The 27,699-nt window shown below is 35.1% G+C and overlaps 1 protein-coding gene across 2 annotated transcripts; it reads right to left on the minus strand.

Annotated features, from left to right (window-relative positions):
* Positions 1-58: 58 nt before the first annotated feature.
* Nmu (neuromedin U) lies at positions 59-27,699 on the minus strand. Of its 2 annotated transcripts, XM_040292402.2 has the most exons (10): positions 27,024-27,699; positions 21,381-21,439; positions 13,969-14,016; positions 10,295-10,354; positions 8,771-8,800; positions 8,611-8,661; positions 6,910-6,984; positions 3,588-3,641; positions 1,860-1,899; positions 59-245 (listed from the first exon to the last, which is right to left on the minus strand). In XM_040292402.2, exons 1-9 carry the CDS (start codon positions 27,127-27,129, stop codon positions 1,864-1,866), a joined length of 519 nt encoding a protein of 172 aa, XP_040148336.1. In that variant the 5' UTR covers positions 27,130-27,699; the 3' UTR covers positions 59-245; positions 1,860-1,863. The 2 variants fall into 2 exon arrangements, with proteins under 2 accessions (XP_040148336.1, XP_040148337.1); XM_040292403.2 differs by lacking the exon at positions 6,910-6,984.

The raw sequence follows: 27,699 nt of genomic DNA on the forward strand, positions 1-27,699 counted from the left end.
AGAACATCACCAACTTACAACTTTATTGTAACTATTTATCACTATAACACTAAGAAAAAACACTTTAATATGCTTTATTTTCAACAAATCAAACATTTACAATTACAACTTTTACTGAGAATGTTTACAATACAGGAATTTTCAACAGAATTAACTTAGGAAGGACTGTTTTTGAGAAGAAAGCAAAATGATGTCAGTACATTTTTTATCCCATATTATTGTTTCTGTGAAAAATTAGTGGGCATCTGTGAAAAAAAGAAAAACTAAATTAAATTCAAGTGTAATGAGCATATGAATATATATATATATATGATGTTTGTATAAATTTCTATAATTATATTGTCATAGTGTAATAATATGGTATCTGAGATATTTCCCAGATGTTCTTCAGTTTGTATATTTTTTACTATTATCAGTTAATATTTGTCTGATGGGAGATATTTGTTTTGCCCCTTTCTAGATTGGTTAGGTTAAATAGGCTTTTTTTTTCTTTTGAAAAATCAGATTTTTGCTATGCCTATCAATTTTTCTACTTTGCTACATTTTAACTTCTTCTGTTATTTCTTCCTTCTGTTTTCCTGAGATTCATCTTACTATTCTTTCTTGACTTAATGAATTAAATCCTTAATGTATTAATTTTTCCTTGCTTAGTCTAGGCCTTGAAATTTTCACTAAATAGGACTTTGACAAAGTCTCCTGAGATCTAATATACAGTATTTTCCTTATCTTTTCCCCCTAGATATTGTGTGATTTTGGTGTCAATGTGTTCTTTAGGTAGAAATAATGTGTTTTAGTTTTGTTTCTTTGAAGAAAATATTAAGAACTTTAACATACTTAAGCTAATATAAATGAAATATTTGCAAAAAATATATTCAGGAAAGAATCTGAATTTACTATTACATAAATTCTATATTTCTGTGCTATAAATTTATCAATCTGTATTTCAGTTTGATTTCAAAATTTATAGTCTAATAAAATGTTATGACCAGGTGTGCTGGCACATGCCTATCATCCTAGTGTCACAGAGGCTGAGGCAGGAGGATTACAAATTCTAAGCCAACCTACACAACTTAGTGAGACCCTGTCTTAAAAAAAAACTAAAACAAAAAACAAACAAAAAGGCTGGGGATATACCTCAGTGGTTGGGTGCCCCTGAGTTTAATCCCCAGTACATCCCCCACACAGATATTAGGATTAGCATATTTTTTAAATTTATGGGGCTAGTCACCAGCCACTGTCCTTACATGTTTAATAAATATTGGTTAATCCCACCAGCTACTAGCTACTGAGTTTCTATTGTGTGCTCCATACTGAGATAGGAACTATGAAAATACCAAAGTAGAAATTATGTTCTCATGTCTTTCTACATTTTCTTCATTCCCTAGAAACCATTACATTATAAGCTTTTATAAAGATTCTTTGAATGTAAGTTATCTGGAGGACGGAAATGAATTCAGTCTGTAAATCCTGGTCCATCATGATGGATGCTGACTACCACAGTAAGAATGCCCTCTCTGCATCATACTACTTTCACAATAAAATATGCCGAGGCTGATGTCTCCAAAACCAATCATGATGATTACCATTGTGGTTCTGTCTGAAGAATATGATGGGCAAAGCAAATCTGGACCTAAAATACTGGTATTCTCTAAAACCCTCATTGCCCCTATAGTTGTAGCATTTATACAAAATATTAGTGTATGCATACAATCAAATAATAGAAATATATTGAATATAGCTTAATTTGTCAATGTTGGAAACCAACAGAAATTTTCAAATTAGGTTGAACTGTGAAACATATACCAACATTTCATTTTTTATTTATTTACTTATCTATTATTTTTTTCAAAAATACATACCATTTTAAACAAAATCTGCTGACCTTCTTCCATTACGTGGCTGAAAAACAATAAATTAGAAATAAATCAGTGAAACTACAAATGGAAGCTAATACTCATAGAATATTGATAGATCATAATGAAATAGAGGAAAGTTTATTTAATGTACATCAGAGTCATCTGGAAGGCTTTTGACAATGCAAAAATGGGACATCTGGACCCCATAGCTGGAGTTTCTAAGTCTGAGGTGGGCCCCCAAGTTTATATTTCTAACAAATTCTAAGGTGCTGTTACAGCTGCTTAAGTCCAACAATAAATTACATACTATTTGATTTTTTAATTAATTAATTATTTTATTTATTTATTTTTGCATTATAATTCTTAATACACCATTATACCATAATTTATCATATCTCCCATTTGATTTTGTTTATTTCCTTGATGATGCCAAATTTTTAGAAAAAATGATCTGAAATTTAATTTGATATGAACCAAAATTAACTTACTGAAGTCACAGTTATTTAGTATTATGTTTTCCTGCTGTCAATGTAGTTCCTTCATCCAATCTACTCTCCCAAGTTGCTGTTAGAATTATTTTCCAAAATACAAATCTTACCCTATGGCCTCCTTTACCTGCTTAGTTTTCAAAGTAAAGTTGAAAATTTTCAGCTAAATATTTCATCAAGCAATTTCTGTTGATTTCTGAAGAAATCAGTCCATGAAGATTTCTCTGTATCTCTCCCACTTTCTTTTTTTTTTTACTCTACATCCCCTAGACTTAAGATGTACTTAACATAATACAGTCAGCCTTCCTATGAACCACCTCCAAAAATATTTCTTGCAAAAATTGCATCTTTAGTAAACACATACTGAATTGGGTTTCTTGTCATTATTCCCTAAACAATATAATATAACAACTATTTCCATTTCATTTACATTGTATTAGGTGATATAAGTTATCTAGAGATGATTTATAATATATAGGAAGATGTACTAAGGTTGGATACTAAAGGATGACTATATTTTATATTTGTTTACTTATCTATTTCCTCTACTACACTATAAATTCCTAGGGTGTGGGAATTTAATTCTGTTTTTATTCCCATGCATTGGTACAATCTCCATCCCCAGTAGAAGTACAATAATTGTTGTTGAATGAGTTAATCAAATTTTTCTGGTAATGTAATAAGGAGCAAGTATTTCAGAAAGTGTAGCTCTTAGAAAGAAACCCACATTTCATACACGAATTTGGACATACAAAATGAGAAATATAATCATAGTATTTTACAAAATGAGAAATACAATCACAATTTTTCTTTACAGAAACTATTGTAGTTGAGTCTTTGAATTTTAAAAATTTGTGAGTCATAAATCTTCCAATATACTTCATCAGAAATTTAGCAAATAAAAGAATAAAAATAAAAAACAATTTAGCAGATGATTCCTTGGAACTTAAGGAACAATGTTTCTTTAAGACATTTATATCCTATGTATGAAATATTATGGAATTAAATTATTAAGTAGGTGAATGTCATTTGAGGCATTTATGAATATGAGTAGTGAATCAGAGTAAAGATTAAATATGCTGTAGCATAGAAGTAATAAGACTGACAGAAGTGAATGTCAGATTGTAACATCTGATGTCAAATATCAATACACTTTAAAACTTATGAATTAATTAAATGTACAGTGAGAAGTATTTTTAACTCTGATATTAATTGACTTTTAAAAAGTACAGCATGTGCCTACCCTAAATAAAAAGTATCCTTTACTTCGACTTGCAAAAGGACTTTGGAATTCTTCCTGGAAGAAAAGAGGAGGGCATTACAAATCAAATAACGCTAAAAATAAGTGAAAATTCTTCTAAAGAGAATTTTAGTGAAGCTCAAAGTTACTTTTAACTATTATAAACACAGAGGGCATCAAGGACTTGAGTAAATAATTAATATCAGTAGAGAATCATATTATTTCCTAAAAAATTTCAACAATTTGCAGTATCATCAGAATACTATATCAAAAAATATATTTTTCTTATCGACATAACACATTCTTTTTCAGGAATTTTGTCAACTGTACATGTATTCATCAGCAGGTAGAAAGGTAGCTGTCAGGCATATCATTATTAATTATATTTAAAATGTTCTTTCACCATTTTGTTAGAGAATAAAATAATTTATTTAAAATATATGTTATTGTAATCCCACTACTTGGGAGGACAGGGCAGGAGGATCACAAGTTCAAGGCCAGCCTGGGCAACATATCAATGCCCTGTCTCAAAAAAATATAAGTAAAGAAATAAACACGTAAAATAAAATATATGTGTTATACATGAATGAGAAACAATATAAATAAGAATTGTGACAAAACCAAAAAATATGGGCTGGGGTTGAGGCTCAGTGGTAGAGTGCTTGCCTAGCACACATGAGGCACTGGGTTCAATCCCCAGCACCACATAGAAAATAAAATAAATTTTGTGTTTTCATTGGAGATATAGCAAAAGTTGGGAGATAGGGATAAGACATGAGATGGCAATCAAAAAATAAAATAAATGTATTATGTACATCTACAACTAAAGACAAATACATATATACTCATATATATGTAAAAAAAACCCTCAAAATATAAATATTAACCAGAATTGTGTCAAAACAATAATTATATAGTTATGTAGATTGAAACTGAAGGACATCTTTGGAAAACCATGTTTATTCAATGATGTTTTAGAAGAGATTTTCCTAATTGAATTATTTGTACAGAATGGTAGTAAAAAAAAAATGAATTACTCATAATGGGTATGTTTTGTTGTGTATTTTTTTTCTTAAACATGTCCTTTCAAACTTAATGGAAAAACTTTAACAATTATGGTTTCTATAAAATTGGTTTGTAGCTTCCTATTTCCATTAACAATTATTGATTATAAAAATATTAACAGAATGATAATATAAAGTTTATCAATCAAGACTTTTTTCAAATATTCCATAAGCAAAAAATATTCTTAAATTCTAAGAAATGGCTCTGATATTTATTTAAATTCTGAAATCTTTGATTTATAATAAATGCATCTTAAATTCTCAATATTGAATTTAATTCTCATTTTTACTGTAACCCCCCAAAACTACTAAAGATTTAAAAATTAGTATTTAAGAATATATACATAACTACTTAGTTGCCTACATGAGAAAAATTCTTGTGACTATTATATTAAAGAGAAAAAAGGTAGAACAAATTAAAATGCATAAAATATTTAAAACTTTCAAATGTAAAACTCATACAGTTTTTTTTTCTTTTTATTGATGATAGAGCAGAATTTGGGAGTCAGGGATAAAGACATGAAGATGGCAATCAAAATTCAAGAAAAGTGTTTGAATACATAAAGATCTGAAAATTTATTTTCTTCAAATATTCAAAATATTTTACTATCAAAAATCTATACATTAGGGCTGGGGATATAGCTCAGTTGGTAGAGTGCTTGCCTCACATGCACAAAGTCCTGGGTTCAATACCCAGCACCACAAAAAAAAAAAATCAATATGTTAAGTAACTTAGGCAGCATAGTTAACACTATTGCATTTTTTAAAAATTCATCTCTTACATTCTTTTTTATCATAGGTTCCCAGGAATCTTGACTTACTGCAAAATACTTTGAGGATCTGATAGTATAGATTATTCAGTCAGCGAGTTCACCTCTTCAGCCAGTTGTCTGGATGGATAGATGGGTTCAACCAGCCACAACACTGAATGTTTATCTTTGGATGTGTAAATAAAAACACTGAAGTAAAGTTGTTAAATTAATAATTGTTGGTGTATTTTAAGAAACTGGATCTAAAGTTTAAATTTTACACTATTTCTAAGTTAAGCAAACATTTTGGGTAATAAAAGGTAAAAAAAGTTTAAAAAGCATATATTACTTTTTAGGAAGTCCAATGAGAACTGCGTTTTTGTTTTTCATTCTGGAAATTCTAAAATTTGAAGGGCAACTACGTTCTCTCTTACATTTCTCTTTAAAATTAGTGGCAGATGCTGTCTTTAATGGAATCCTAGTATTAAAATGTGAAGAATTTAGGGAGACAATTGTAGTTTGCCTGCACTATATGATTATTTTTAAAGTATCTGAAGTTTAGATAACACTTTAAGAAGAATAATGTAGATATGGTATTGAAATTAGGAAAAATCTGACCTGAATTCATCTTTTAATAATAAAGTATGCCATTTAGCAATAAAATAACCAAAGTATCTAAGATTAAATTATAAAGGGAATATCATGATGAAAAAAATATTTGCCTAGATTAAAGGTCAGAAGACTATGTAATCTGTCTTTCTAGTCTGATCTGGGAGAACTCCTTTATTCTAAATTGTTCTATAAACTAAAATAACAGTACTTGTGTAAATACTAACAGAATTCCCAAAAGGATAAAATGAGATAATGTAAGGAGAAAATTATAATGTGTTGCAATGATAGGAGGCATTCCTTAAAAATATTACCTTGGAACTTTCAGCATTGAAAAATACTTAGGTTCTTCTTAAACATTAGTTAAAAATTCCACAGTTTCTAGTTAAGAATATGTTAATTCAGTTATATATTCATCTTACACATAGAATTTAGGTCAAATTTTGTTAATTGTGGAAAAAAACTATGTACATTCAGTTTATGATCTGTATATTTCATAATTTTTACTCCTATCAACATTTTTAACACTTAGATAAGAAATGTGCTGTCCTAGATATGTGCCAACACGAATGCAAAGGGCAGTACATTTTTTTAGATTTATTCCCCTATTCCTAAAGACTAGACACCCCGCAGTGTCCTTTCCTACACCAAGAACAGGTTTTCTCATTGGGAGGGCCATGAAGGAGTGTAAACCCAGATTGCCTGGGTCAGAAAGGGCAGACCATGGGGTGCGCCAGGGGTTGAAGAATTCCCTTCCCCAGCATGAACACACCTGCACACACCTGGCGGGTACCGTGGCTAGCCGAGCGTATGCGTGCCGCTTATCCTGAACAAAAGCATCTCATAAACCACCACACTGGGAATTCAGAGTGGCAAAGCAAACATGCAGTGGGTGTTACATACGTCCACTTTGAATCTCTTCATTCTTCTCTCATGCAGTTGAGGAACGAGCTGCAGCAACGGATGCACGACAGATGACTGAGAGGACATGAACACACACAGGACATGAGCACAGGGGCTTGTCGGCATTGGGCATACAGAAGGTTTCCTGCTTTGCTTTGCTCTGTTTTTGTTTTACTGACTATATTTGCCCCAGAACTCCCACCCCCATAAAAAAGGAAATTAAAGATGTTATTTAAGACAGCTCTTTGTAAGCACTTCAAAGAACTGGGGTGAAAAGGCCAAGAGATGGAATAAGATTTTTATTTTTATTTGAAACACAGCTTCTTGAGGGCCTCAGCTCTGTCCTCAACTGCCAAGTAAAACCCCTCACCTCATCTCTAAAAAGAGGAGGCGAAAGGCCATCTGTTGGCTTCTAGACATACTCAAAATAATTTGGTCCAGATGAAACCAACTTGTGAATATCAGTTTTCCATGATGAGCATGTTTACTGGAAGGTTATACTTTACACTTATCTAGCAACCTTTTAGAAATTACATATTTAAAATGGAAACATATGGAGCAAGACACTGGGGACATGAAAATGCCAATGTGTTGATGGTGAAAAATGGGGCTAAGATATATTTTCTAAAAAGGTAAAGATGCCAAGGAGAAGACAATGAAAATACAGTTGAGCCAAAGTTGCCTGATATGGTTGCATTTTTCCTAAGGTATACGGATCAATTTCAGCCTTCTCACTAATTTTAAAATTGCTTATCAAATGGATTACCTTAAGCCCTGCATATGGCTATCTGTTCATGAAATCAACTTGTATTAGGTGTATGGCCAGTCTGACCTCACTTTTTCAAGTTCTCATATGTCAGAATATTCCGTGCAATAAACACTTAAAACTGAGTTTTAAATTTACATGTGCACATTTATTTATTACGTGTGTGTTTGTGTGTGTGTGTGTGTGTGTGTGTGTGTGTATGTGTGTTTGTGGTGCTGAGGATCAAACTCAGGGTATCACTCATGCAAGGACTCTGCCACTGAACTTCCCCTAGCCCCATTCCGCCTTTTTTTTTTTTAATCCATGCAAATAAAAAGAAAAACTACCACTGAAAACACACAAGTTTGGACTAAACTAATTTCATGTTACTGCTTTCTGGCTAACTTTATAAATTCTCCCATTAAATGTCCAATGATTGATAAGGAATAAGGATTATACATATAGAAGAGGATATTTCTAGTTATATTTAATTACATTTTGATTTTTGATCCTCTTTTTAAATAATTATTACAAAGCTTTGGATAAGACTATTTTTTCTTGCATCAACTACCATCCAAAATAATGTTTCTTTCTTTTCTTGTTTTTTTTTCCCCTCCATAAACTGTAAATTCCAGGAGGGAAGGGGTTTCTTTTTTAAATGTTGTTTTGCTTACTGCTATATTTCTAGACTTAAAACTTTACTTAGCACATAGTAGATACTCAATAAATAACTGTTAAATGAATGAATGAATGAATATAATGTACATGTAGTTGTTGACATGTAAAATAAATCAAATGTATAGTAAATACTGACTTCCATTCTCACTGACATAATAAGCTTTTAAAGTAAGAAATCTGAATTTTGATCAAGTTATATTAGATAAATTGCAAAAGCATATGCTTTCTTTTAACAAATACTAATTAGACTAATAATAATAAGTAGTTCTCTAACTTACCACAACATTTGAATTGCCCAACTTTTGTGTCTTCGAATAATGAAATAAGAACTGTTTAAAGAAAAAACAGTGAGTAATACATAAAAAAAAAATCAGTGGAAATCACTGGATTTTTAAAATTGTTTTCTGATTATATATATATTTATAAAAATCACCTTACCCGTTTAGCATTATCTTTTTCATCTTGTTCCTATTGAAAAATATATATAATCATTATCTTAGATATTATAAAATTATTTATAAATTTAACATTTACAATAGGCTACACAATTAGACCATATACTTTTTTAAAAACATGATGTACATTACATATAAAATATGAAACTGAAATAAGTATCAGTTACTCTACAAATAAATGGGAAATAAATACTGTTCATAAAGAAAGATGTGAACAGCAATCCTTACAACATTATTCACAAGAGTAAAAACTGGAAACATCCTACATGTTCAATGTGGTGGAATGGGAAATTATGATATAATTACATGATGGAATATCCAGAGAAAAGGACCAAATGAATCGCATCAAAATACTTGTCATTGTTATGACTGAATAATAAGATTATGAGTTATTTTGCTTTCTTCTATAAGCTTTTCTAAATTCTTCTCCCTCTCCAAAAGTCTGTTTTTAAGAGTCATAAAATTTCTATTTTGTTGTTGTTATTGTTCTTTCTTGTTTTTTTTTTTAATACAAAAGGAAAAGGATGGATACACATCTTTGTCATTTCTTCTATCTTTATTAGAAAAAAAGTCAAAGTTTTTTGGAAAATGCCACCATTAAAAATAATAGATAATATATAGTTGTGTCTAGAGTTTCAGATAACAGTCAAACCATCAAGGTTTCTTTCTTTGAATCTTTGTATATGCAAGGGATACACATTAGAGTGCACCAATGATCACAGGTTAAATTAGTTACTCATGAAAAATGTAATTTTAAACTCAAGACTTTTATCTTTAATATAGTAGTTTTAAAATAATTTCAATCCTTTCCTACGATATGGAAGAGAAAATGAGGCATAGTGCTTATGCTTACTTAAGTTCTTATCTATCTTGCCTTAGGACAAAAAGTTCTCCCAGAACGATTAAATCATTTATATAAGAAACCAGGACATGAAAGTAAGACTATAATTTTCAAACTGACATTGGCAATGTGATTTTGCTATTTTTACTTTTTTTCCTTCTATTTTGATAGTGCTGGGGATTCAACCCAAGACTTTATACTTTGCTAGGCGAGTATCACTGAGCTACACGCCCCCCCCCAACCCTGCTTTTGCATTCCAAGTGTTCTACTCGCTAAAGAAGTACAATCTCCTAACCTCTGAACCATAAGACATATTTGGCAGCTTAGAAAGATGCATCTGGTCTCCAATTGTAGTATGAGTCAGGGAGAAAAATACAGCCAATATGACCACAAATTTCTCCCATCAGACTGGAATACATTTTATAATTGAGGGAGGCATATAATTTCTCAATTAGATGATTCTAAACTCCATTAACATGACCCTAAATTATCAGGCAACAGACAAACCAAAGTATTTTTTTCTTATGCAAAGAAATCAATGTTTCCTCTTCTAGTTCCTCTTGGAATACTTCCAAAACGGGCATACTTTGTTCCAAGAGGAAGTCCAAGAATTTTTTAGGCATTGTTTCTTTTGCCAAAAAAACCAAAACCCTATTTCAACCTTACCTGGGGCTTTGGTAGAATTCCCATCACCATAAAGCAAAACTCCTTCAGTGCAGTGGATGCCTAAGAAAATGAGAAAATGTATCTGCTTGCACAGTGTCTGCAGAGAAGATGTAACTCACAATATTAGGAGCACAAGAATATTCTAGCTACCCAGTAAAGAATTCTTGCTGTGGGCCACCAGAACTCTATTGGAATCCCTTGATTTGTCTCATTACAAAAACTTGACTTTTAAAAGTAAAACCTTCCTTCTTCCTTCTGATCAGAGCAACAGCAACAACAACAACTAAAAAAGGCTAGATATACACACTAGTTAAGGCCTCCACTGTGGTCCAGTTACATAGTTCTCGGCATTTGCTCTCATGAAACTCTATGACTAAGAGTAACCAGGGCAGTGCCAAATAGGGATTAGTCTGCCCAGCTTGTAGCAAAGTGCATCTACATGCCAAAGCCATGAGCCTTGCTGAAGATTACTCATTATTGGCTAATTTGAAAATCCTGCAATTGCTCCCAAACAATGGGAACAGGAGGAGAAGCAGCCATGTGTGGTGCCCTTAATCTGAGTACCACCCTTCCAGCTTGCTGACTGCACTCACCAGGATCAGGTTTGTCAAAGCATTTGGGCTCAGAAGTAGGGCAGGGCTCTTTGTGGTTAGCAGCCAGCTGGGTGTGGTAAGGAGTAGCACAAACGGACAAGCAGGGGCAAAACCTGCACTGCACAGGATCTAGCACAGTATACCAGGAGACAATTGATTGCTTAATAAATGCATTTTGGAAGTAATAAAGAGCTGGGACAATCGGGGGCAATATAATTAGTGGTTAAAATCATGAACTATGGATGTGGGCAGCCTGTAACTCTACAGCACTGCAAATTCCATTTCTACTCTTAATAGCTGTGTCGCCCTGGGCTGGTTACCTAATCTCTCTAAACTTCAGTATCTTAAGCCAGGAATCAGGGGTGACACCACTGCAGGGAGTTCCTGGAAGGATTAAAGGTGAGTAAAAGTCTTGGGTTTGATTTATAGATACAGTTACTCTTGACTAGAAGAGATGTAAAAAGTTGTTTGCAGCCGCCAATATTCTCACCCTTGGAAATACAGCGCACACTTAGCATGGGTGGTTGTGGTCAGAGATACAGTGAGAGTCAGGACACAGTATCTCTGAGTGTCCTTCCTGGCATCGGAGGCCTGCTTTTCTCTTCTTTTCATTTGTTTGCCTGCCATGCAAGTTGTTGAGCTATTTATTAATAATATTAAATGGTTTATGTTTATAGTGTTTCAATAAATTACAAACACTTTCTTATACATGGATTGCATTCAGTCCTTAAAACTCAAGAGTGAGGTACACTGGACAGCAATGGCTATTCTCATGGATAGAGGAAGTGGGTTCTAAGAGATTATCACTTGTCCACTCCCATGAAAGGCTAGTTTTCACTAGAGCGTGGCCTGACCTATTGATATTCCTATGCTGCAATGGCATTGTCTGTTAAACCTGTAGTTAAGAGCTAATGTTTCCTATCTGCCCCGCTCCCCATCCCCAGTACTGGATTGAATCCAGGGGCTCAGGCAAGCTAGGCAAGTGCTCTCCCACTGAGCTACATCCCCAGCCTGGGCAGTTGGGAGTCAAACAAGAGAAAATGGTTATGGGAACATTGATACATCCTTTCTCACTTGTCCCCTCTCAGGTCACCCCATGAAATCTGGAAATAAAATCCTTAAAGCACCTTTTATGGTCCATGTAGAAATAATGCAAAATATAAGGCAGTAAAACAAAAATATTTGGACATTAAAAGTAAAATTACATATGTAAGTTGTTTCTCCTTAGAAAATGGTTTCTAGGCCAGATGAGGCTTGGCAATAAGATTGAATTTGACTGGAAAAGTTTAAAAACAAATGCATTTGTTATAGTTCCCTTTATAAGAAGCCATTATTCTCAAAAAATCTTCAAGGATTTATAAAAAACATTTTTTAAATATCTTTTTTAGTTGTAGATGGGTATAATACCTTTTTAAAATTTATTTTTATGTGGTGCTGAGGATCGAACCCAGTGCCTCACACTTGCTATTCAAGCACTTTACCACTAAGCTACAATCCTAGCCCCAAAGATTTTTTTATATATAAAATTTTTACTCTTTTATTTTTAATTTATAGGCCTTAAAAATCTTTTATATTCTATTTGGCAAAACCACTTTAAAGCACTGTTCAGATAATCAATAAGTAATAAAATAATATGGTGAAAATTAATGATGTTTTTAAAATGTAGCAAAATACAATACAATTTGCATTGTAAATGTAAAATATTGAATAGCAAATTTACCAAGCTCGTCTTACACAGAACTGAAACCAATAAAAGGTTGGTTTATCTTGATGGGGGTTTAAAGTGAGTGGCTTTGAAATTCACCCTTCTGGTACTTCAAATTTAAAAATGATTCTGAAGATGTTTCTGAATTTTACATACAACAGAAACACTTATATGCTAATATCCATCTCATGTTATACATCTGTAAACATTCTTTGGGTAACGTGCTCCTGGGTTCAATCTCCAGTGCATACACACATCAAAAAAAAAAAAAAAAAAAAAAAGAAAGAAAGAAAAGAAAAGAAAAGAAAGAAAGAAAAGAAAAAGAATAAAAAACCACCTATTGTGATCCTAATCTTGCTTTACCACCTAATACCTCTAACTTCCTGCAGGTGATCCTTCTTAGCCTGGAGACTGGGCAGAGCCAAGTAAAATATAGCACTTCACAAGACTCTTCTCTACACCAGTCATGACAGCTGTCTACAAGGACTGTGTGACTAACAGCCTGGGCCCTTTGGTAGGAGTATGTAGGAAGTTTGTACCTGAAACATACTAGTCTTTGTCCAGGAGACCAGTGATAGGGACTAAGAAGGTCAAGACAATTAGATGAACTGTCTTCTTTCTGCTCTCAGACATGGATCTTCAGGCAGGAACAGCACAGATCATGTAAGGAGAATGCACTTATTTCCCTCCTGTTTCCATGCAGGGAAACTGGACTAGCCTTCTTGGTCTCTGACTGCAACCCCTGCTTAACTCCCATGGAAGAGGAGCAAGCTGTCTGATGAGTGAATTGGGAAGGGGATGTTGGATATTGTTCAGCCTTTTTGGTAGGGAACCAGTGCTTTGGCTGGTGTTAGCTCTGAGGACGAGAACCTGACTCTGGTGGGAGATTCAGAGCAAGAGCCTGAGACTTGCAGGCAAGTTTACATCTGGGGACAAACACACTTGGCACTAGATCTAAAGCCACATTCAAATTGAGTTTTCAGTTATAATGATAAAACTTTGATTTCCAGAAGTCTGACTCATAGTAATTTTATCAATAGGTTTCAAACTCAACTGGGGATAGAATTTTAGCTCTCTAATACAGCAAGAGAGTATTTTAAATTTAACACAGAATTTGATGCAGAAATTAGCATTATAATTTGAAAATCCATAATTCCCAAATGTACATTATCTATAAATCTAGTTTATTTAGAGATAAAAGTCCAAGCATTTCAAAACACAAGCACACAGTACTGTTTATTACCTGCAGATGATGTAATAATATCTAATATGTTGACATGTTTTGATGAGTCCATAAAGGTCCAAAGACAGAAGTAGATAATTTCAACACTACATAAATGCCTACATTGTTACCAAACACCTGTAATTGAAATTACCTGAGTCTGGGAATCAACAGACAGAAAAGATGAACAAGCATCGTCTATCTGTAGAAAACAAAAATGTCAGTTATATCCTAGAAATAGAAAAGAGTAGAAAACGGATTTTACAAAGTCAAGTTACATACAAAACAGTGATCAAAGTTGCAAGACAGCTTAGAATACTGACTATGGAAGAGAGAAATCCCTAAAACTTTATGCAGCAAGTCCTGGAACTGGGATTTGCCCAAGTCTCACACCAAGCCACGGGGGTATACAGCCATAAGAATAGTTGATAGGAATGACCAGAAAGTATAAAGATGCCTCAAACATTGAGGGCAAGAACTTCTGGTTAAGCTTGGGAAATGTGAGAAGTGACTAAAGAATGACCTCAAAATTGAACACATGAATCCAATGTCACCTAAAACTTTTTTTTTTAAGAGAGAGAGAGAGAGAGAGAGAGAGAGAGAGAGAGAGAGAGAGAGAGAGAGAGAGAGAGAATTTTTTTAATATTTATTTTTTAGTTCTCGGTGGACACAACATCTTTGTTTGTATGTGGTGCTGAGGATCGAATCCGGGCCGCACGAATGCCAGGCGAGCGCGGTACCACTTGAGCCACATCCCCAGCCCTATTACCTAAAACTTAACATGATAATTGCATGATACACATGCAGGAAATACTCTTAGGACCCCATGAACAATCCACCAGCTCTCCACCATGAAATCAGCATTAGATAAGAGTTCTATTTTATAACAAATATTTGTTGAACTATGGTTGGCAACTATCTGTTCTCAGCTTTTATTATAAAGAGAAAATTTTGAGACTTTAATTTATAGTATAAGAGATTTCTATCAATCAAAAAAACTGCTAAGAATTTAAACACTAAGCTAGATTTCAAGAGTTGCTTATGGTACTTATTTCTTTGGTGACCTTTTCAGATAGCACTGGAAAAAAATGGCACTGATTCTTTTGTGTTTGAAGTGATTTAGGTTGAGTCCTGTTTGTGGCATAAGATCAGAGACCTCTTCCCATCCCACAATCCTTTGTTGATCAATTTAATTTAATTTGCATTTTCACACCAAACTGAAAAGGGGCAGATTATCACACTTTTCAGTCATAAAATTCTCAAGCTCCTTACTGCTGCCAACTTGATTGTGTCCTAAAATATATGTTTCTAATATGATCAACACACCACACACGATCAACTTCTTGAGGCAACTTCTTGAGACTTGTCCAGAATAAGTGTCCAATAAAAATTCTTCAGCTGGGACTGGGGTTGTGGCTCAGTGGAAAAGCACTTGCCTAGCATGTGTGAGGCACTGGGTTTGATTCTCAGCACTGCATACAAATAAATAAAATATAAGTCCATTGACAACTAAAAATATATATTTAAGAAATTCTTCAATTAAGTTGAATTGAGTTAGAGAGAGAGAGAGAGAGAGAGAGAGAGAGAGAGAGAGAGAGAGAGAGAGAGAAAGTCAATTGAGAGGGAAAACCCAAAAGATGTTCTTTTAAGCTCTGAATTTTGACCAAAGCTTAATACACTGCCTCCATCTATGTGGCCTTTGCTTTAGTTGGATAGGAGAATGTGTTCCTCCAGGAACATTTGCGGTGCGGAAGTATCTGAAGACATTAACACTCAGGGGAATGTTGTCCACTCACAACCCTGGCTGCCCATCTCTGAGGTGGTCTGTGTCCAAGAACAGAGAACTCTCAAGCCTCAGTACTAATGAATCAGTGCCTCAATGTTATTTGAGTAAAAACATCAGAATTTCTAAAAGCCTAATTAATCAAATTAGGAAGTCATTGCAAGTTCCCAGTCTTTGTTCTTATTTTTTTTTTGAAGGATACAGCAACACTGCTTGCCTACCTTCCATTTGGGCATTCAGCTTATGGCTCTAAGGGTTTCAAGGACCCCTAAGTGCTTTTGAGAACTCTGAAAGATCATTGCTGAAGCTATGTGAAAATGGTTCAGTCTCTGTATAAGGTCAGGAAAGTATGTTTTTCTAGTGTCTGAATAGCTCTATAATTTTTAAAACCTCCAGCAGAAAAATTAACTATATGATCTAAGCATCTTCTTGAAATATCTTTTTCTATTTGATAATTTGTTGTTTTAACCACTCTAAGTTTCCTTCCAGCAATATTGTCTAAAATATTTTTCCAAAGATTTTCTATGAAAAAATAGATGATTTCAAGCCAAAATAAATGTTTCTGTATTATACATTATTATCTCTTGTCTCAATTGTTCTTCATCTTGTTTTATATTTCTACCAAGGCAAAGACCCTCATAATAGGCTTTATGAATTTCCATATTCTTAAAGACTGTTTAGAGCCAGGAATTTATTCTCTATCTTGCTTTTACCCTTATGTATTTCATTGAGGTGGCCTAGGTACAAAGGGTATTCTCCCCAGTTCATAGCTCACATTAGCCTTGTTTTAGTATTTATTATTTCAGTATTTTGATTCACTCCCATTCCATCCTTCCATAGGCAATTCTTGATTTATTTGAGGTATATCCTACAATTTTGTATGTTTTTATAAAACATGTTTTGTCTAAATGTATGGTATTTTCTTTCTTTGAAATTTCACTTAACTCTATACTTCAGGATCTATCCATGGTGCTGGGTGTACAACTAGTTTGTTGCTTCTAACTAGTGTACAAAACTTTATAATGTGTGTCCATCATATATTACCTATCCACTCCCCAGGAATGAACAGCTGGGTTCCATTTCTTTCCACTACAAACAAAGCTGCAACCAACCTCCTTGTAGGATTGCTGTCTTCTGCATATGGAGAATATCTTCAGCCAAAAGAGAGAATACTAAATCGTGGGGGTATCTAGGCTGCTTTCCAGATGGTTCCACCAGTTAGCAAGCCACCCTGACCAGCAATGCATGAGGGTTTGTATACCTTACATCCTTATGAACATAAGCCATTAACGATTTCTATTTTTTTTTTTTTGCCAGTCTAATGAGAAGGAAATAACACTGTCGTCTTAGTTTTCATTTATTTTTACCAATGAGTTTGAGCATCTCTCTAGATGTTTGTTGAGCTCTGGGACTTTCTTGCTTGTAAACTATCTGTTCTTATCCTTTGACTATTTTTATTTTGGATTCCTGTCTTTATCCAGTTGATTTGATGGTGATTCTTGAATGGTCTAGAGAAGCAATTCTATCAGTATTTTCCTTCAAAAGCTCTTACTTTTTTCCAGAGTTCCATATTGAAAGAAGACTTTTCTCTTAATGTAATTCAATTTATTATGTTCTTGGTATTATGATCTATATTTAAAATTTTATTTAAGAAGTCTTTCCTGACCCTAGTTCACAAAGATATTTCCTAAAATATCTTTTATTAACTCTAGAACTTGCCCTTTATGTTTAGATAGTTTATCCACCTGGATTTCATCTTTGCATTAGATATCAGTTTTATTTGTCTCCATACAGTGAGCAAATTTCTCAACCCTCATTTGCCAAACAACCTGTTCTTTCCCCCATTGAGTTCTGGGGTTACTTTTGTTGTAGGTTAAGCTTGTGGGTGTGAGCATTTCTGTCTTAGCCTGGGTTCTGCCCAGAAACAGGCCTTGAGATAAGAATGTGCATGCATGTAGATAATTTGGGAAGTGATTCATTAAACACTGGTAGAAGAATGGAGAAGCCAAACAGAGAATAAAAGGAATCCAATTAAGGTATGTTATTGAGCAGGTTAACCACAGTAACTGGGGCACAATCTGTCTAGGGAACTCTGAAAGACAGCGTAGAGCACATCTCAGAGAAATCCCAAATGAGGGGGTGAGACCGCTAAGGGATTTATCTATCAGCTCCCCTTGGTCACCCATTGAGGGCTGCTCTCAGTGGCTGGGGGGCACTTCTGGTCACCTGAGCACAGGTAGCCCATGGACACCTATAAGTAGAAACTATTAAGTTTGGAAAACCCTGGACTGGTGAATGCCAATTGGATGTTGCAGGGTACTGATGGTGACATTTGTGTTCTCCAAGCTCTAGTCTCCATGCCAGTGGATCATTTCTCTGTTCTTGTGGCTTTGCCTTACATTTTTTTATTACAGCAGTTTTATAGTATTCTTAAGAATCTGATAGGGAAAGTTCCTACTTTTAATTCTTTGAATTTAAAATGCCCTTAGCTATTTGTAGATCTCTTTTTAAAAATGTTTAGTTATACCTTTATTTTATTTATTTATGCAGTGCTGAGGATCGAACCCAGTACCCCACACATGCAAGGCAAGTACTCTACCACTGAGCCACAACCCCAGCCCTATTTGTAGATCTTTATTTTTCTATGTCAACTTTAGTTTAAATTTAGAAATTGCTAGGTGTGTGTGTGTGTGTGTGTGTGTTTGTGTGTGTGTGTGTGTGTTTGGTTTTGGGGATCAAACCAGGGCCTTATGCATGCTAAGCAAGAACTTTACCACTGAGCTATACTCCTAGTCTCTTATGAGTTTCTTAAGAAACCTAAATGGAATTATTATGATTGGAATTGATTTGATTTGATGGAATTTACACTGATTAATTTGGGGAGATTTGATACTTTATTATACTAAATTATAAATAATGCTATCCCATATATTCACATAATCATTTATTTCCTTTATTAGAACTGAATTTGTTTTTTAAATATTTTTTAGTGTTGATGGACTTTATTTTTTATTTGTTTATTTATATGTGGTGCTGAGAATTGAACCCAGTGCCTCACACATGTGAGGCAAGCACTCTACCACTGAGCCACAACCCCAGCCCCTAGAGCTGAATTTTATTCTACAAAATTATGCATAAATTTATTGCATAATTTTGGTTAGGTTAATTTCTAAATATTTATATAGTTTTTGTTGCCACTGTAAATGATACACAGTTGTTTCTCAGTATCTTTAGGGGATTGTTTCCAACATCCTCCAACAACACCAAACCTGTAAATGTTTAAATCCCTTTATAAAATGGTGTGATATTTGCATATAATCTACACTCACCATCCTGTATACTTTAAATCATCTCTAGATTACTTATAATACCAAATACAATGTAAATGCTATGTAAACAGTTGTTACACTGTCTAGTTTAGGGAGTAATGACAAGAAAAATATCTGTACATGGTAAAGGGAGACCCAATATTTTCTCCAATTATTTTTGATTCATGGTTCATTGAATCTGTAGCTGCAGAACTCACAGATTTGCAGAGCCAATTATAATATTTTAAACTATACTGTTATTTTTTCCTGGTGAAAAGAAACATTCTTGGCTGTGTTTTTTGTTTTGTCTTTTTGTTTTGTGATATAGAGATTGAACCCAGGGCCTTATGCATACTAGGCAAACACTCTACCACCCAGCTACATTCCCAGTCCTTTCTAAGATTTTATGTAAAAGGAAGACAGGGTTGAGACAGCCTTGCTAAGTTGCCAAGGCTATCCTTGAACTGGTGAACCTCCTGTGTAAGTCTCCTGAGTATCTGGGATTATAGGCACATGCCACCACGCCTGACTCTTGATGTTGTATATTGGTATTATACCCCACATCTTCTGCACTCTTATTTTAGTTTTAATAGTCTGAGAGCAAGAAATTTAGTAATTTAATTCATCACAACTGTAGACTAAAGGAGAAAAAGCATATTGCTTCTCTTCAATTAACACAAAGTACTTAGTTCAAAGTTTATTTAGGATTTTCAAAATGTAGTGAGATAGGAAAAGAAATAAACTCCTTAACTAGATAAAAGGTGTATATCCAAATTCTAGAGCAAGTTTTATGCTTTATGGAGAAGCTTTAGAACACTGACTGTATAAGACAGTACACAGGGCGTGTCCAATGGAATGAGGAAAGAAAGTGTTTCTTCAGAGTTTATCATATCACAAGTAAACTTTTCTTTGGCATCAGATATTTTTCTAAGAATTTATCCATTTCCTCTAAGTTTTCAAAATTATTGCCATATAACTGACTATAATACTTATTCTTGGTAATAGTTTTACTGAGATATAATCCACATTCCATACAATTTACCCATTTTAAATGTATTATTAGTAGTTTTTAGTGTATTCACGGAAATGTGTAACTATCACCAAAATCAATTTTTCAATTGATACTTTAAAATTTTAAATTTTAAGTTGATACTTTAAATTAGTTTTAAATTGATACTTTAAAAACTTTTAGTCTCCAGTTTTCTTGGTCATCTACCCTTTACAGGGTTGTTTATAACTTGTCTATCTTCATTTTTTAAAAAAAATTTTAGGCTATAGTTAAAGCAATAGTTGGAAAGAAATTGTAGATAGATTGATATTATATATAGTATATTCTAACATATGTTTTAACGTGTGTTAGCCTACAAATTTTGATTTACAATGTTTTTGTCATTCAGTTCTAAGTATTTGTAATTTCCTTTTTACCCCAGGATTATTTAACAAAGTGCTACTTATTTTCCAAACAGATGGGATATGAAAATTATACATTCATTATTAACATTTTATGATATTATGGTTAGAAAAATTTAAGACAGATACCTTCCTATTTATGAAAACTTTCTTTCTATTCTACGACATGTTCTATTTATTTTAATGCACCAATTATTTTCAATAAGAATGTGCACACTATCCAGTGTAAGTTTTTTAATAGCTCAAATTCATCTATTGTATAATTAGGTATTTGATATATCCACTGCCTGTTATACACTTTAACTATCAGTTTCTGAGAGAGATGTATTAAAATTTCCAACTACAATTGTTGATTTACCTGTTTTTAAAAAATTGGGGTGGTTTTGGTAGTACACATTAATTATGGCTGCACCTTCTTGTATGTTATTCTTTTATCAGCAGATATTTGTGTGTTATGATGGTTTGTTCATTTGAATTCTATTTTATCAGATATTAAGATTCCTACTCTGATTTTCTTTTAGTTCATATTTGCTTGGTATATCATAGTTCATCATTTTATACTTAGACTGATTTTGTTGTTGTTTCCTATTTAAAATGTGACTCTTACATGTAATTACTTCTGGATCTTTAACAATGATGAAAAAAATTTTCAAACCCTAAAATCCCCATTTTTTAAGTGGTATATTTTAGCACATTCACATTTATTATAGTTAGCCTATTTTAGGACTTAATTTCTTATTACTTTACCATTTACTATAGTGATTGTTTCTTTCCATCTTTTTTAATATTTATTTTTTATTTGGACACAATATCTTTATTTATTTATTTATTTATATGTGGTGCTGAGGATCGAACCCAGGGCCTCACATGTGCTAGGCAAGCGCTCTACCACTGAGCTACAACCCCAGCCCCTCTTTCCATCTTTTATTTTAATAAGAGCAATACTTATATGGGAATGTTGGTAAAAATCTTAGTTATCTCAAAGCTCAATTACATTATTTAATTTTACCATGAAAATTTCAAAGATTAAAGTTTCCACTAATTTGTGTGAGAATAATTCTTTACCTCATTCCACAATTGTAGTTCTTGTTCAGGCTGGAGTCCTTGAGGAAATATTGGAGCACCTAAAAGTCAAGTTACATCCACATGTTAATTTTATAATATTTCTTTTAAAATTAAATATCCATATATAATTACTTTTTAGATTTTATTTCTCATTTTTCACTGTACATCATTAACCACCAACTTCAGTTAGATAGTTCAGCATTCAACTTTATAAAAGAAGACATAAAATAAACTTTAATAAAACTATAAAGATATTCTTCTCAAGAATGAATCACTTACATGTCTACATAAAAAGTTGAACATGAGTGTTCAGAGAAGCATTATTCATATTAGCCCAACAGGGCCATCATCAACAGGGGAATAAATAAACAAAATATCTACACCATGCAATCCTCTTTGGCCATAAGAAAGAAATGAACTAATGATACATACAGCATGGATGAACCTTAGGAACATGGTGCTGTTAAATAAACTATTTGTAAGAAACCAAATAGTGCATGATTTCATGTATATAAATTTTCCAACAAAGTTTATTTATATCTATAATCATACAAAGATTGGTGGTTGCCTGGTGCTAGGAGTGGAGATGGGGATTAACTGCAAATGTATGCAACTAATCTTTAGGGGTGATGGAAACATTCTAAAATTGCTTTGCCAAGATAACTGTATAACTCTTTAATTTTTTTTTTTAGTTGTAGATGGACACAATATCTTTATTTTATTTACTTACTTTTTATGTGGTAGTGAGGATCGAACCCAGTGCCCCATGCATGCTAGGCAAGCGCTCTACTACTGAGCCCCAACCCCAGCCACCATACAACTCTTTAAGTTTACTGAAATATCACTCAATTACATACTTAAAACGGATGAATTTTAATATCATATTAAAGGTCTTTTTAAAAAGCATTGCTTATAAAATAAAGAAAAACATTATTTGTTAGATCCTTAATTATTATTGAAACAAAAACATGATCTAGCTTACATCTCCCAAAATAACATTTTCTCCATAAGTTTAATTTTCTAATTCATACTATGCAAATTATAAATATTATCTCAATGCTTTTTCTGTTTTTACTAATACTTAAATATATTAGCATTTATGGTCTTATATGTATATAGTTGTCTTTACTAAAACAAGAAAACATGTTGTAAAATAAAACTATACTTTTTTTCTTTTACAGTACCCAGGTCCAAACCCAGGGGTGTTGTATCACTGAACTATATGCCCAGTTCTTTTTCCATTTTTTACTATGAGATAGGGTCTGGCATTGATTTTGTGATTCTCCAGCCTCAGCCTCCTGAATAGATGGAATTACAGGCTTGTGACCATACCTAGCTAAATTTATTTTTAGAGATTTAAAATGTAGCAAAATTAAATACTTAAAAAATAATCTTCTGGCCTACGTATTTGCATGGTTTTTCAATATCTGAAAATGTACTGTACTACATCTTTATAAATAAAGATGATTTGACTGTAAAAATAGTCCTAAAGAAGAGAACTTTTTTAAAAAACAAATACTAACATTGCACCTATCAACATTGATCATTTATTTGATGCCTGATGTTATACTAAGAATTTCAAACGTCCTTTAATTTTCATATCAACCTTTCAAGATAGATGATGTTATTATTCCCATTTTAAGATGAGGAAATGGAAGAAGGGAGGGCTGAGTAATTTCCCCAGGCCAACTAAAATATACATGTAGCAGAGGCAGATTTCAAATACAGTATGACCCTCTACAGACCCGGAGAGCAACCCCCCACCACGAATTCTACCACTTTGTAGTCAAGTCTTATCTTGAGGTTTTACTATTTGATTTACATTCTAATAACATTAATAATAGTAATTAATTATATGTTACATGGTACTGAGTATTAGAAATAATTTATAGAGGTCATGGGGTCAGGTCCTGACTGAATCCATTTTCATGGAACAACTATTTACAGTAGACAAATAATCTTACATATTTCTTATTAATAAATATCTTACCCTACCACAAACACATATCCGAAGTTACAGTTGTCTGGTGAATCATGTTCTGACCTTTTAACATCACTAATATCCTGTTGCCAAACCCAAACATAAAACATAAGAGAGAATTATCTTTCCTTTTTCTTTTCTTTTTTGACGATTATTTTTCTTTGTCTATTTGTTAACTAGAGTTGATATGGTTTCCCTCCCAAGATATTAGTGGTTATATTAGTCTGTTTCCGTGGCCATAACAAAATCCTTGAGGCTGGGTAATTTTAAAGGAAATAGACTTATTCAGCTCACAATTTTTGGAAGCTACAGGTTCAAGATCACGTGGCCCTATCAATTCAGCCTCTTCTGAGGGTCTCTTGGTAGATGGGAGTGTCTGCAAGAGTGATCACATGCTAAAAGAGGAAGCCTAAAGCCCAGAGAGGAGGAAGAGGCCAGTCTTGCTTCCTAAAATAACATTTCATTCTCTCAGGAACTAAAGGGAGTTCTATCTTAATCCCTTCCAGGGGCAATGTTGGCCAATGACCTAACTACCTCCCACTAGACCCCACCTCTTAAAGTCCCAACACCTCTTAGTACTGCCACACTGGGGGACCAATGTTCCAACACAAGAATGTTTGGGGGAAACACTAAACCCATATCACCTTGATGTGGGCTTTATATAGTACTTTTAAAAAAGCAGAATTCAGGTCAATATTTTCATATTTTCACAGTGTCACTATCTTCTGTATCATAAAAACTGTTACTGTTTTTGATCTGTTTAATTGACATATTTATACTACAGGCCTGTCTAGTAAAACAGAACTGATTATTTAAAAGATGGTGCCAACTTTCTTTTCCCATTAATGGTACTTTAGTGCAGAGTTAGAAAATGAGAAATTGTTACTACTGACTGAATGTTAAGAATTATTTGGTGAACAGGGACCTAGATAAGAAAAGACATGACTGAATTTAGTCTTCAGCATTTGATCACTTATTGTCAGAGGCCTATTCAAGTGATTGTTTGCTGCAGTTATTCAAATTGTGGTTTTTAAATAGGAAATTTCCTTCTTTTAATAATGTTCTATGAATGAACTGTCTCTATCCACTAAATCTGTGGCTGGTCCATTCTCTAGCTAATGTATGCTCTGCTAATTCATTTTGTGCTGAGGATGCTGCATTTATTGACACTATTATTTTCCTCTGGCTTTGTGACATTTGTTTTGTTGTTTTTAGATATAACCCAGTTACATTTCCATGATGATAGATCGTGGTAGATCGTCTCCAGGTTTTGCTTATATATGGCCTCCATCACCCCTGTCCCCACCATCATCTTTTAGGACTCAGGACTAAGGCAGATCACACTGACCTCTCCCCAAACCCCACCCCAGCACATTTTTAGTGAAATAAAATTAGGTTTTTATTATTAAGTCAGTTCTGAAGGAGAATGAAGATACAAAGGGACAGTCTAGAGGGTCTCTAGGTAGCCAAGGAGGCATCTCATTCTTTTGCTTGAAAAAATATTGAGGATATTCATGAGACAATTAGTTAGCCTGCAGATCTGCTCTTTTGGAAAAAAACCTGACTTATCCTTTTAGGAACCAGCAGCCATTATTCCTTCCATTGTTACTGCTCAATTACCAGCAGCCTGAACTGGCCCCTCCCCAAGGCAGTTGTCTCCCATGGATACAAAAAAAAAAAAAAAAAAAAAAAAAATCACTGCAAGCACACAGTTTGTAACATGCATGGAAAGCACAGTTTCTTTACGTAACTTTAAAAACTATCTGCTGTGACTCTACCTTGTGTACAACCAGAGACATGAAAATTTGTGCTCTATTTGTGTAATATGAATTGAATTACATGCTGTGGTCATATATAACACATTAGAATTTTTTTTAACAAAAACTATCTGTGGGCTGGGGTTGTGGCTCAGTGGTAGAGTGCTCACCTAGCATGTGTGAGGCACTGGGTTCAATTCTCAGCACCACATAAAAATAAATAAATAAAATAAAGTCATTGGGTTCATCTACAACTAAAGAAAAAAATATATATATATTTTAAAAAGATCTGCTTTCTCAAGAAGGCAATGGTTATCATCTTCATTTTTCCAAAAACAAACTTACAATTGAAACGGAGGAATATTTACCTTGTGTAGGTCATATCACATCACTACTGCCTAGGTGGAGGTTTAGGTCTAATTAGCTTAAATCCAAGAGCTTACATTTCCCAGTTAAACTCTCTTGCTTTTCCAGTCAGGGACTCCTCTCCCCCACTCCAAGGCCTCCGGAAAAGTGAAAAACAAAACAATGAAATGAGGACAAAAATAAGTAGATTAGGAAAAGAATGATAGCCTCTGTTTCCCCATCTCTAATTGAGGGCTGGGCTGAGCTCTGACAGATACCTGCAGTTGTGATTTTAAGTTCTCAGCGTTTTGAAAAGTGACAAAAACAGTCAGCCCACCTCTACCATACTCACAGAAGAACAGAGGAAAGAACCTGAGGCTAACCCAAAGAATTCATGGCTATAATAGGACAAGGAGGGGCACTGAAGGGGCCCCCAGAGTTCAGGGATGAATGGTAGTACCCCCAGAGTACCAGGCAAGGTGATCTTTAGAGAATCAAGGAAATAGCCCCGCTTAGTGCTACACGCCTGTAATCTCAGTTGCTTGGGCAGCTGAGGCAGGACGATCTCAAGTCCAAAGCCAGCCTCATCAATTTAGTGAGACCCTTGAGTACTCAGCAAGCCCCTGTCTCAAAAGAAAAAAAAAAGAAAAAGAAAAAGAACTGGAGATGTAGCTCATTCACAGAACACCCCTAGGTTCAATCCTAATAATAATAACAATGATTATTATTATCATCATCATTGTTATTATTATTATTATTTAAAGGGGAATCAGGGAAATGATCTTTCTACCAGTACGTTTGTACCCTGGCACGTCTCCAAAGCTTCAGATCTCCATCCTGACCTACCTTTCTTATTTGGTTCTTGTGGGCCAAGCTCGAAAGTCCCAATTGTCATCAAACCACATCTGCCACATCACTGGCTTTGGCTGTACACTGCCTTGCACGATTGCGTCTCTAACTTTGTGTGGTGAGAAAGTTTCTAATCGTTTTCCAGACCTGCTGCCTGAAAATTTGCAAGACACAGAACCCTCTCTTTCCCCTTTCTACTTGTCTAGAATGGACCTGATCGCTGCCCAGGATTTACCTGAACAGAGCGCGAGCTCACTCACTGCAGAGGTTGGGGGCACTCCAAGCCCCTCTGCCACAGCAAGTGTAGCATCCAACTCTGGTTTTGCCTCAACCACGGACGCCTTCAATAATTGCAATGAAAGGGAAGGCTTTTGAATTTTTTCTAATTTCCGTTACCCATGGGCCCTGGGCTGTGAGTCGCGCCCTTCAGGTCTACACCGCCGGCAACCTGCTCCGTGTCTGGAGATCTTTGCCAGGACCCAGACGCTCTCGGAGTCGAGCCACCCCACTGCCCAGCTGCAGCGACTCGCGCCTGTGGTCAAGAGCGAGAACCCGTGAGGTCCGCGCACTAGGGAACGGTAGGTCCTAGAAGCCAAGAGGAAAGGGGGGCAGTGGAACCAAGAGCGAGCGGCGGGGACAGCAAAGGAGAGCCGCGGAGAAGCGCGCCTGCTGGACGGCGGCGGGCGCCGGGGAGGTTTGGGGCCGTCTTACCTCCGCAGGCGCCCGCGCACCAGGCGAGCAGCAGCAGCAGGAGCGGGGACACCACAAACACATGTCCCGGGGGTGGCCCGGGACGGCGGCTGGTGGATCGCGACATCTCGGCGCTTCAGGGCAGCTCCGACTTCTGGACTTGGGACTCTGCGCCTGCAGCCTTGGCTCCCTGGTGATGCCTCCGCGTCCCTGGAGCTCAGCTCGTGGGTCCGACCACTGAACGCGCCTAGCGCGCCACCAACTTTTAAATCTTGTGCACACGTGGGCTTGGGTGGCGTGGTCCCAACGCGCGTCACTTCGCAGCCCGCCGCCCCCGGACTCCTTCGCGTCACCAGGACCCGCACATCACCCCCATCACACGCTGCCGGGGCCACTCACCCCTGGTCTGAGAATCTGACTCAGGGCACCACCCGATTTCGCTCTGGTATGGGGGAATTAAAATAATGCACGTCCACTCCCACCTCTAGAAGGAATTGGGTGGGAGCAGGAGCTGGATGGTAAACTGAGCCGTCCGAAGGGTCCGGGGTTGTAAATAGTCAGTGGCTACTCCTGAGTCGGCCTGGGGCGCCCCTTCTTCACTTTCCCTAGGAAGCCTTCCTCTGCCACACTGGTCTCTGCAGGGTCTCCTCTCCTGAAGCTCCAGAGGTCCCGGGTGGGAACACCTGATTTGCTTCCC

This window comes from Ictidomys tridecemlineatus, chromosome 9 (genome assembly GCF_052094955.1).
Source record: "Ictidomys tridecemlineatus isolate mIctTri1 chromosome 9, mIctTri1.hap1, whole genome shotgun sequence".
Classification (NCBI taxonomy): domain Eukaryota; kingdom Metazoa; phylum Chordata; class Mammalia; order Rodentia; family Sciuridae; genus Ictidomys; species Ictidomys tridecemlineatus.